Raw genomic sequence first — 12,935 nt, 5'->3', positions numbered from 1 at the left:
CCCACCTCAGCCTCCTGAGTAGCTGGGACTACAGGTGCACACCACCATGCCCAGCTAATTTTTTGCGTTTTTCGTAGAGACAGGGTTTCGCCATGTTGCTTAAGCTGATCTCAAGCTTCTGGGCTCAAGCGATCCACTCACTTCAGCCTCCCAAAGTACTGCGACTCTAGGCATGAGCCACTGCACGTGGCCTGTTTAGAATTTTTGCATCTATATTCATGAAGGATACTTAGTCTAATTTTCTGTTCTTATAATGTCTTTGATTTTGGTATCAGTTTAATGATGACCTTATTAAAATGAGTTGAGAAGTGTTTCCTCATCTTTAATTTTTTGGAAAAATTGTGTGGTGAACTGGTATTATTTCCCCCTTATATATTTTGTAGAATTCACCTCCGAAGGTGTTACAGACTGAATGGTGTCCTCCCAAAACTCAAACTTGAAGTCCTAGACCAATAGGACTGGATTGAGGTGCTTATATGTGTGTGTGTGTGTGCGTACTTTTTTTTCTGTGAACTGCTTGTTCATGTTCCTTATCTATTCATGCTCTTTTTACTTTTTTCCCCCAGTTTAAAAATTTTTAATTAATTATTGTTATTATTATTATCTGACATGTAAAAAGGGATACTTATTTAATGTATACAATTCAGTATACTTGGGGACAAGTATATACCCATGAAACCATCACCACCATTAAGGCCATGACATATATGATGCTAATATTTCTTAGCTATTTGATATTTGATTCTTCTTTAAGGTATATTTCTATACCATTTTTTTACATGTATGTAGTTAATTTTATCATTCTTTTAAAGGTATGTAGTTAATTTTATGATTTTAAACTCAGAAACCAAAAGGATTTAAAAAGACTTTTTCTACACCAAGGTTACAGCAAGATTCACCTACGTTTTCTTCAACAACTTTTATTTTTCATTTAAATCTTTGATCAATCTGAAATCAAAGTTAGTGTAAGGAATGTTATGGAAATCCAGTTTTGTTTGTGTTTTCCACTGCTTATTGCTTAGTCTTTCTTTTCACCACAATTTGAGATGCCATCTATATTACATATCTGTCCCATATCTCACTGTAGCTGGCTTCTACATCTAAACTCTCTGTTCTGTTTCACTGATTTATCTGTCTATTCCTGCTCTAGTGTCAAATGACTTTAATTTCTGTAGCTTTCTAATATGCTCTCATATTATGGAGAAAAGGTCCTGCCACTCTAACTTTTTGCTTTTATTTTTCAGAATTTTCTTGGCTAGTCTTTCATATTTACTTTTCTAGGTGATATTTAGTATTACTTTGAAATTTTCTCACAGCTACTCTCTATCCCTGTAAAAGCAATACAAAATAAAACAAAAAAATTAGCAAATAAATAAAAATCTGTTTTTGATGAGGTCTCATGCATTTCTAGAATAATTTAGGGAAAACGTTCTTACAATGCTGAATCTTTCTAGTCAAGAACAAGGTTCTTCTTTCCATTTATTTAAGTATTTTTTACATCCCTCAGTAGAATTTTTAAACTCTCTTCTTATGATACATTTCTTATTAGTTATAAAAGTATATTCTTTTTGTAACAATTATAAATGAGATAATCTTTTACACTTTCTAACAAGTTATACATACATATATGTGAAAGGCATTAATTGTTGACTCTAGCTTATCGCATTTTAAAACCTTTTTCTTTTGAAATAATTTCAGACTTACAGAAAAGTTGTAAAAATAGAGCAAAAGACTCACCCCTTGTTAACAATTTGCCATTGACTTTAAACCATTCTTTCTTCCAGATACGTATGCATCCAGACACATGTATACATAAAAAGTAACTTTTATACAACATGCCCTTTTACTCACTAATACTTTAATGTATATTTCTAAGGACAAAGATGTATGCTTATATCGCTGCAGTATTATTATCAGATTCAGAAAACTTACCTCTGATACAATATTATTTTTTCATCTACAACCCATATTTCAGTTTTGCCAATTGTTCTACTATCTATTATTTTTTAAACAATGTTTCTAGATTCTCTTATTGCTTCTGAGAGTTTTTTCGTTCAATCTTTTGGATGTTATAGGAACACAGAAATAAGATCTAAGAATAATAACAGTTGTGCCTTGACCTTTCCTTTATTCCTCCCGATATGCTTTTTCATAGCCATATGCTAGGTTAGTCACACATGTAAATTTAAAAAGAGGTCTGTAACTACTCTTTCCAAAGCAGAACTATAGAAAAAAGTACTAACCTATGAGTCAGAAGTTCAGGATCAATTCTCAATTATGCTACTAATGAGCTGTATGATTCTGGCAAAGGCCTTACCCTATCTGAAATTCAGTTTCCTCATCAGTAAAATTAGAAAGTTGAGAAAGATAATTTCTGAATCCTTTCTACCAATTCTGTTTCTGTAAAAGAAATAGAAAAATACTCAAAATATGCATCACCTTTTTTTCCTGAAAATTGTTCATTTTTCCTGATCTGTTTTCCATTCTTGAACCTGGCTGAATGCATATTCTTCTCTTTACCATCAATCATTAAAGCCGGATCCTGCATTCTTGAAAAACAACGTATTTTTTAAATGGCTATAATGGTTTTTACAAACATTCACAGAGAATTATACCAATTTTTGAATACAATATTAAAACTCCAGGGTATTTTACTGAGCTGTTCTCAAGTGGCGTGGCAGTTTTAAATATGTAGATGGTTCCTACAGATAATTCTGCAGCAGGCATGCCAGTCATCACAGCTTCTAGCCCTCTCTTTGCGCTACCTGTGGGTTTCTCTTCCTTAGGATTAGTCATCTACAAGTGTGAGTATTCTGAATCTCTTGCTCTTCACTCCCCAAGTTGGCATGCCACTATCCACTCTATTCATCCTCTAGAGAAAAAGATGCAGGCTCTTTGCAAGGAAAAAGCCTTGCTCTGTGGTATGGCACTGATAGAAAACTGCAAAATAAAAAAAGCAGTAATATAAAAAATGAAGCTTTTTCCCCTGTGTTAACTGTATACTGACCCTGATGTCCCCAAGCATATAATTATCTATAAGTGTATAGCACACCTGGAGAAAAAGACATAATTTCATTGCATACCTGAAATTCTGAGCTGAAGAGTTATTATTTGTTAGGTCCTCACAGCCAAGGATTTTTGGTAAAATCTTTTCTGGCATCTTATACATGTGATCTGAGTACTTTGCATCTCTGCTTACTTTCAGTTTTTCTAGTCTGGATGATCTCCTCAACACACAGGCAGTTTCCTGATCAGAGCTATTTGTCACTGAATTTGAATTTCTCTTATTACTTAGTGGTTCACAAGAAGTGATATTTTGATGAGCCAAAGTTTGCAATCCAGATGGATTTGGGTCTTGCGGAGTCTGCAAATATGTAAATACATCCACAAAAATTACAACACTGCAAAAAAATTAAAACTATAAGAAGTTAAATTTTGTCTTGACCTTTGATTAAATTAAAATGCCTATTATAGGATCCAAGTACAAGAATTCATAGACATATGTGGACATAATGAAAGATTTTATAATAATTAATGTAATAAAGGACAATGCAGACTTAAAAGCTTAAGAGCTTAAGTAAAAATGATTTTGATCAATATTTATCTTGAAAATTCAAGGGCAAATCTACGGTCACTCTAGGAGTTTTAATTTTGCAAGATATTGGGAATGTAGAATGATGAGAGATCTACAAAAACATTAGAAATGTCACACTAAGCTAGATCAATGGACTATTCAGCCTACGGTTTTATTATCTGACAGCAGCAGTAAGTGATATTTTGTGGAACAAGATAGTACATAACCTCCATTACGTTGACTTTAAAAGGTTAACAGTGTATCAGGAATTGTTCTTTCCCTTAATAATTCATTATAGATTTAACTTCCATGAACATATATATTCTTTATATGTATCATCTAAACCTTTCTTCAGCTTACTTACACGTCGGTCTTGCAAAGCTTCTCAAGGTAACAAGCTCCATATTTTTATTACAGCTGAGTAAATGAGTATATTATTTGATCTGTTCTAAGTAAGTCTCCTTTCTACTTAAGAGGGTTTATTTTTTCTTTCCTTTTGAAGACTTGCTAAATTCATATTCACTGTATTAATACCAATCATAATTTCCTACACTTTATTCATATTCCCTCTTTTCATATTAGAACATTGCAATGTTTAATCTTCATGCGCTATCTCCATAATTAGTTTCTCTTTTTCTGGTTTTTAAAAAATCCTATGTCAGTTTTGAGATTTGTTAAGCAGAACTTCATGTAGTATTATTCCAGGTACGTATGCTGCAGCACGAGCTCAGCATTTTGTTACATAAATCTTCACAAGGATGTTCACAGAAACATTTTGGTAATCGGAAGATAAAAAGAAAAGAAAGAAAACAATCCAAATGACCATCACTAGTGAATTGATTAAATAAATTACAGTATATTCACACAGTGGAATACTATTCAGCAAATTAAAAGATTGAAGTAGTGCTACATTTGCTGACATTGAAAGATAAACAAAATATATTATTACATTTAAAAAATAAGTTAGAAGGCATTATATATAATATAATCCCATTAGTATAAAATGAACTAATATAGAATATGATGGAAATAATTGGAGAGAGATACACCAAACTGTTAACAGTGATTATCTCTAAAGAGTGAAACTGTGGAGGATATTTGTTACTATATTATTATATAATTCTGTAAGGTTTAAAATTTGTTTTAGAATGAGAATGCATTATTATTATAATCAGGGAAAAACAATAAAGATTATTTTTAAAAACAAAGAAACTGTCAATATGACAAAGGGACTTTGTGAGTGATAGGCCACTACAGGGCCTCCAGGCATAATACTACAAGAATTCTAAACCCGAAGAGCTATGCCACCTGACAGTATTCTCATAGAAGGCAAAATTCTGCTTAAGCTAGGCATATTTTTTCCCTCCCCTGGCATCCCAACTGCATATATTCTATGTCAAAATGTAAATTAATGTGGGGTATTCCATCAGTACTCTGCACCCAGGTAAATATAGTGATTTTCTAAGCTAACAGAGAAAATTTTAGTAAAGAATTCTTTCCTTCCTACATATAAGCAATCTAATGATATGTCTTCTCAGGCCTGTTGGGAAGAAATCTTTCTATTTCAACTTCCTAACACCTCGAAAACTCTATCCTAGAAACTTCTAAAAAGATCACTCTATGCTTCCAAGTCACAAAGTATCTTCTGGGTGTTGATATTTGGGTAGATTTGATTTTAACACAATGAAAACTTGTTGAAGTTTAAAAGGCAAAATCATAGACTCATATTTTCAGCTACTTGCTCCACTGAAAGATGCTTGTCCTATAGCTCAGCTAACTTGGAACCATGTTCAAATGGTGGAGTAGAACAAAGAAATTCAAAATTCACCTCTGCTATTTGTGTACAATCTTCATTGGTCTGAGACGTATTGAACTCTGCTTCTAAACATTCATTTCTAGCAATGAGACTGCTACCTCCCTCTTTTCTGTGACAGATAGTTTCCACCTTGGCTTCCGACAATGTGTTCAGGGCTTCCAATAACTCAGCTGGCAATGCATCATCCTTTGCATTTTCTAGTAAATCTCTATGACATGCTGACCAGGCATTCAAAGGTATTGATATGCAACTAAGAGAGTCACTCAATGGGTTCATCAATTCTTTACGATCAAAATCACTTGCTAATTCAAACAATTTTTCCTCCTGGGTGCTTTCTGGTGATGTAAGTAACCTTTCTAAGGCAGACACAAAGGTTTCAAGAGAGCTTTCTTCATCCTTAGTTTCTTCAGAATTCATGGTCAATGTGACTTCCTTTCTAGGCTCAAAAAATGTATTTGGTGCTGCTAAGATCTTCTCTGGCTCTATTAATGATGTCTCCTTTACAGCAACTGTATCAGATACTGTAATAGCAGTGCCTGAGAGAAGGCTAACTTCAGGAGAATCTCTGCCTTCACTTAGTTCCTGTGTATTACAAATAGAAATTACATCATTACAGCATATATAATATTTAAAACGAAAACTTTATAGTTTTATAGTTTATCTTGTCTGTAAGCTGCCCTCAAAATTTATCATCAACTTTCCTTCCCTTCCATAAATAAAGGGAATACTCTTTATTGCTTTCCTATACCAAATCACTAATTACTGAAAACATGGTTAAACATTTAATAATAGACCAAGAGCATAATTGGCTGGACCATAATTACGGATGGCAAATTATTCATCTAAGTTTAAATTATCTGTGCTAACAGAAGAAGCAGAGATGGCATGGATAGTTAAATTAACAGATGATCTCAAAGCTTCATAGCCATTAATGGTTTTAAAATTCTTTCTTGCCAAAATGTCCTATTTGATTTATAAAAATTATTAACTAGGAATAAAATTTCACCTTCTTTTTATTCCCCCACCTTTGTAGGAATAAGTAAATGTGGAGTAAAGAGGCCAAAGGACAAGAGGTCAGAGGGAAAAGGTGGAGAAATGAGGGTACAGTTATGTATAAATATTACAAGTCCTAGCTGTAAATGAATAGCTCTGAGTTGTGGTTATTTTAAGCAAAAAAACCCACAAAACTTAACATTTCTAAATGACTATTATTTCTCTAAGACATCACCTTAATAGGTTATACCTGCTCTCACAATGTTTCTTCTTTTCTTTTCTTTTTTTTTTTTTTTTGAGATGAGGTCTCACTCTGTCACCCAGGCTGGAGTGCAGTGGCGCCACCTGAGCTCACTGCAACCTCCGCCTCCAGGGTTCAAGTGATTCTCCTGCCTCAGCCTCTTGAGTAGCTGGGATTACAGGAGCCTGCCACTATGCCCTGCTAATTTTTTGTACTTTTAGGAGAGACAGGGTTTCACCGTGTTGGTCCAGCTGGTCTCAATCTCCTGACCTCAGGCGATCTGCCCGCTTCGACCTCCCAAAGTACAGGGATTACAGGCATGAGCCACTGTGCCAGGCCTCACAATGTTTCTAATACTCAAAATATTGTTAGAATCCCTCTTTTGAAATTGCTTTCAGAATGAGTTTATAAGCCATTCAAGAAAATAATGTGCTTTAAAGGCACTGAAAAATTTTCGAACACTAAATACTTTTTATCGGCCTTAAATAACAGAATGGGTTTCAATGACTGGTTTTTTCCAAAAATCAAATCCACCATACCTTTGACAGGATGTGCTGTAATTTGTAAGCCTTCTAATATTCTAATCTGGTATGAGTGAGAGAAGCAAAACCACTTTATTCTTCCTCCTGTCCTTTTCTACCTGCCACTGTACTTTGTATATATTAATAGCGCATAGCACTTAAGAAAACATATTTATTTATTAGTAATGCTAACTATAATTTTCTCAGAAAGATAAAAGGAATATGCAAGAAACTCAAGAACCAGATCCTACTCACTTTCTAAGTCTCAGTTCCATGCCTCTCCACTATTTGAAGTCCCCGCACCAGGTATAATAAAGTATATACATTGGGCTCTGTCTTAAAGCAATTTATTTCTAACTTAAGATTCAAGACATAAATATCTAGGACATTAAATAGAATACAAATAATGTCATAGAACACTTATGAAATCAAATGAATGGCATAAACTAGTGTATATCAAGCAGTTCCATTTATAACCACAGAACCAGCCCAAACTGGCCGTACTTTGTTGGTAACAGAATGTCAAGTCATCTTGCAGGTATAACAGAGCCAAAACTGCAAGTCATGTAACGCAGCCAGAACCTTGAACCAAGAAGACTGAAAAATGACTCCCCCTCCTCCTGAACCAAAAAGACTGAGAAATGACTGGAACCTGACCACTGGTACTCTTTCTGAAGCAACAGGTCTGCTGGCCAGAAAGATTTGGTATTAAAATCTGCCTAAATATACCTTACTGTAAATGGTCAAATTCGAAGCCTTCTAATCAGACTCTGCCAAGCCAACATTCCTAAGTCCTTTCCCTTACCTTCTGCCCCGTTAAACCTGTTCCAGACCCCAAATAGAGGACACAAATTTGAGCTGCCTCTCCTGTCTCCTTGCTGGCCTGTCTCACAATAAAGCCTTTTTTCCCCTCAAAAGCCAAGTGCCACAGCACTGGCTTCTATGCACATCAGGCAGCAGATCCATTTGTTTGATAACATAAAAAGCCTAGTGTCTTGCAAAAATGAGTTTTCTGGGGAAGAAAAAAGTGGAGGCAGTGGAGGGCTTTCATGATTCTTTGAAAAATACTTGGTGGAGCAAAGTTAAACAAGTTACTTTGCGACAGGACTTTCCAAATCATGTGCACTGGGGAACTTTAGGACACAGTGTTCTCCAAATATTTTTGTTCAAAAAAATCCTTCTCCTCAGAAGATCTATTAATATTATAGAGTACAAGTGATTTAGAAAAATGATATAGTCAGTAAATAATGAATGCTAGAGAGGGAATAATTACTTTGGTCAAGATCGCCAGAATTATCTGAAATAGATCCACAGAAGAACAGGTACTTGAGCCAGAAATTAAAGATTTGTGAAGGAGTGAAAGAATGGAGGAACACACACTTACTAGGCACCAACTAGGTGCCAGACACCAGGAACCATCATTGCTCAGTCCTCACAATACCTGTAAAACAGCTATCGCTGTCTCTATCTTACAGATATAAACAGTTATCCTTGGAACCTAGACCTATCTGGTTTCCAAATTTTATGTTATTTCCCATCTTCTGGCTCCTGATTTGAGCAAAAGCATGAAGGCAGGGAAGTGTAAGGTGTGGCTGAGATAAAGTAAGCTACAGGGACAACCTGGGAGAGATGCCAAGACCCAGGGTCTACAAAAAAATTAAAAGAAAAAAATTAGCTGGTTGTGGCAGTATGGGCCTGTAGTCCCAGCTACTGGGGAAGCTGAGGTGAGAGGATCTCTTGAGCCCAGGAATTCAAGGTGGCAGTGAGTTATGATCTCACAACTGTACTCCAGCCTGGGCAACAAAGTGAGACTTTATCTCACTGGGGAGGTCTTTGATTGCCTAGTATCCCTGAGGAAAGCGTTGAGTTCATTGTAAGCAGAGCCAGTCTTATAGTCCTCTGATTCTCCATAGCACCAAGCACAAAGCAAATCCAAAGCAGGAAGGAACTTTGCTACATTATCTCAGAAACTAGTTTGATAACAAGTTATGTATTTCTACTCTAGATAAAAAGTAAGAGACTTACAGTACTGGATAAGAGACACAGATCAAGAAAACACTTTCATTAGCAATAAGGAAGAATAAATATGAAAGAGGTGATTAGACAACAATAGATTTCTATCTACCAAAATGGTTTAGTAGATGAGGGTGAGGGTCTAAATGAGCTTGATACTTTAATCGACATAATTTTTTAAAAAATCTAAACTCACAATCTACATAGTTAATTTCTGTTATACAGACCAACCTTTTCTATGTGTGGCAAAACTTCAGGACTTTCAGCCTCAGGCCCTAGAAAAGAACAATGCGTTTTCATTCCAGTTTTATGGAAGCACTAAAAACATACCTTCTCAGTTGACATTTCATAATCATATAACTGAAACTCCCTCAGTCAAGTGACACATCATATATTTTATGAATATTAATATTACATAAATTTATTAGTATAAAAATATTATTTTGGAAATGAAATTATAAAATTCTTGCATTTCTTAAAAAATATTTTATATAGCTCCAAAAAAATTGTAACTATTTGGAATTATTTCAGCTAAAAACCAAGAACTCTATTTTGGCTGAATTATACTAAGTACAGCATTTATAACTACATAAGAAAAAGACTATCTACTTTCTCAGTGTCATTATCTCTTCCACTACAGGTACTTAGAGCTTAAATGAACTCATGCTGTCTGGAGTTAGGCATGAAAAGAAATGCCCCTTATAGGGGCCAAAAGGACAGAGGGTCATCCTAGACAGTATGGAGGATTGCTGCATTGCCTCTGTGACTGCAAATTCACTATCTACTCTCACCCTGCCCCCTCTCAGCCAAGCTGGCAAACAGCAATTCACATCCAAGTTAGGTTAAAGGAGGATCTGGAAAAAAGATAGTTCTCCTCCGTTGTTCCTTTTTCTTTCTTTCTTTCTTTCTTTCTTTCTTTCTTTCTTTCTTTCTTTCTTTCTTTCTTTCTTTCTTTCTTTTTCTTTCTTTCTTTTCCTTCCTTCCTCCCTCCCTCCCTCCCTCCCTCCCTCCCTCCTTTCTTTCTTTCTTTCTTTCTTTCTTTCTTTCTTTCTTTCTTTCTTTCTTTCTTTCTTTCTTTCTTTCTTTCTTTTTTCTTTTGAGATGGAGTCTCGCTCTGCAGCCCAAGCTGGAGTGCAGTGGCACAATCTTGGCTCACTGCAACCTCCGCCTCTGAGTTCAAGTGATTCTCCTGCCTCAGCCTTTTGAGTAGCTGGGATTACAGGCATGCACCACCATGCCCAGCTAATTTTTGTATTTTTAGTAGAGGCAGGGTTTCACCATGTTGGCCAGGCTGGTCTCAAACCCCTGACCTCAAGTGATCCACTTGCCTTGGCGTCCCGAAGTGCTGGGATTACAGGTGTGAGGCACCACTCCCAGCCCATTTACTTTCATCATCAAGACCCAAGTATTCTGGCCAGGCACGGTGGCTCACGCCTGTAATCCCAGCACTTTGGGAAGCCAAGGTGGGCAGATCACTTGAGGTCAGGAGTTTGAGACCAGCCTGGCCAACAAGGTGAAATCCCATCTCTACTAAAAATACAAAAATTAGCCAGCATGGTGGCACACACCTGTAATCCAGCTACTCGGGAGGCTGAGGCACGAGAATTGCTTGAACCTGGGAGGCAGAAGTTGCAGTGAGCCGAGATTGCACCACTGCACTCTCGCCTGGGCAATAGAGCAAGACTTTGCCTCAAAAAAAAAAAAAGAAAAGAAAAAAAGACCCAAATATTCTGACACACTTGAGTAGGAATTCAGAACTCACTGGAATTTCAAGCATATATCTGAGTCATTCTTTTGGTTTCTTTTGATTAGGTAATGTCTACATAGCTAAAGTAAAAGGAAGTAATTATCTACTGAACCTCAAAATGCATTCTCATAAGCAAGACAGGTTTTTCAGGGGGAAAAAGAAGCATAAGTATTCTTGCTGAGCTTCACATCCTAAAAGATAATAATAAACCTGTTTTTTTCCCTCATGTCACCTTTGCAATTTAATGATAAAACGCTATGAAAATCAGTTAGGAGAGCTAAAATCATGGCATATTACTTGCTCACAGCATGATAAGCAAAAAGTCATAAGAATAAATAATTTCTTATCCTTGGTTTAGAATTATTCCTGTCAACAAGTGACAACATATTTCATTGTGTGTATCTTACTTAACATTTTGTATCTCTACTTGCTTAAAATTTTAATACCAATGAAAGAAACATTTTAAAATAATAGATACATCTTCAACTATCTTTGCAAGAAGAGGTTTTTCTAAACAAAATTTCAGATATTTGGGGGATTAGAATTCAAAAACAGAAAAAGAGATTTCACTTTTCTTCCTTCTCTGAATCATAAAGAAACAACTCTCATAGACATTTTCTCCCATGTTGTCTTTAACAACTTCATCTTCAAAACTATAAAGCAAAAAAAAATAAAATTCTAAGGCTCCCAATCATCTGAATGGACCCCTCTTGGCCATGGGCATTCCAAAGTTGGTTCAGGCCTTGAAGGGAAGAAAGGGTCACACATGCCTCATTACACCCTCCCCCTTTTGGAACTGAGGAAAAGCCATCCAGCGTTAACATCAATACAGACCTTAAGTCTGTTAAAAAAAACCTTTTATAATCTGCTCTGTCTGAACCCTGCTACCTGCAAGCTTCATCTGCATGATAAAACTTTGGTCTCTACAACCCCTTATCATAACCCAGAGATTCCTTTCTATTGATTCCAGGTCTTTAGATAATAACTCTTTCAACCAATTGCCAATCAGAAAATCTTTGAATCCACCTATAAACTGGAAGCCCCCCGCCCCCACCTTGCTTCTGGTTTGTCCCACCTTTCCAGACCAAATCAATGTACTTAATCTTACACATATTGATTGATGTCTCACGTCTCCCTAAAATGTATAAAACTAGGCTGTGCCCTGACCACCTTGGGCGCATGTTCTCAGAGTCTCCTGACGGCTGTGTCACAGGCCATGGTCACTCATATTTGGCTCAGAATAAATCTCTTCAAATGTTTTACAGAGTTTGACTCTTTTCGTTGACAAAATGATCATTCTTTTATGCCAACAGTTACTATTTTAAAAACTTAATAAAATATTTTACAGTAATTTGATTACCATATTAAAAACAAACACATTTAGAAGGAATTATCTTTTCTAACTACAAATTTTACTTTAAAGTTTTACAAATACATAAAGAACTCTTGAATTTTTGTCTATCCTTTAATAAATCATTAAAAGAATTTTCAAATTTTCTACTTTCACTTTAGAGAGGCAAAATGTAATGGTATACATGAGAAATAATTCTAAAGCATCAAATTCAAAGAAAATGGCCAGAGAAGCCTGGTTTAACTTATATACAAAATTTAACTTATACACAGGTGTTTTAAGGCCAAAGCTATTACATTTGCTTAGGATAGTTTGCTTATCTTTATCTTTCTAGGATTTGATTAGAATTTACCCTTTGAATTGGGACAGAGGTCTGTATTAGAACACAGTCAACTATAAAAGCTAACAATTTAATAATTTACTTGTACGTGATTTAACCTATAGTCTGAAATTATAATAAAACGAGCTTCTTGTTCTGAATACTCTGAAAGGAGTAAGGCAAGAGAGAGCTGCAATGAAGTGCCAGAATAGAAGAGAACTACCAATTCTAAGGATCTCTAGTCACAGCAGCTTTAGGGCAGCAAGAAACACACAAAGCAATAATCCTGGTGCATGTGGCACTATTTTTTATTTTTTAGAGATGGGGGTCTTGCTTTGTCACTCAGGCTGTAATGCAGTG

At 35.6% G+C, this 12,935-nt stretch overlaps 1 protein-coding gene across 11 annotated transcripts in view; it reads right to left on the bottom strand.

Annotated features, from left to right (window-relative positions):
• ANKRD31 (ankyrin repeat domain 31) overlaps positions 1–12,935 on the bottom strand; it is a 259,562-nt gene that overhangs the window by 131,349 nt on the left and 115,278 nt on the right. For 10 of the 11 annotated variants that reach the window (XM_063623128.1, XM_063623127.1, XM_063623130.1 and 7 more), the window contains 4 exons: positions 9,390–9,433; positions 5,403–5,972; positions 3,084–3,364; positions 2,440–2,549 (listed from right to left, as the gene is read on the bottom strand). In XM_063623128.1, the coding sequence (XP_063479198.1) occupies positions 2,440–2,549; positions 3,084–3,364; positions 5,403–5,972; positions 9,390–9,433 (1,005 nt within the window). The remainder of the gene's footprint in view (positions 1–2,439; positions 2,550–3,083; positions 3,365–5,402; positions 5,973–9,389; positions 9,434–12,935) is intronic. The other variant, XM_063623132.1, reaches the window with a different exon arrangement.

Source organism: Symphalangus syndactylus, chromosome 18 (genome assembly GCF_028878055.3).
Source record: "Symphalangus syndactylus isolate Jambi chromosome 18, NHGRI_mSymSyn1-v2.1_pri, whole genome shotgun sequence".
NCBI lineage: Eukaryota > Metazoa > Chordata > Mammalia > Primates > Hylobatidae > Symphalangus > Symphalangus syndactylus.
The sequence above is the reverse complement of the archived record's forward strand: the minus strand, read 5'-3'. Positions and strand labels throughout refer to the sequence as shown.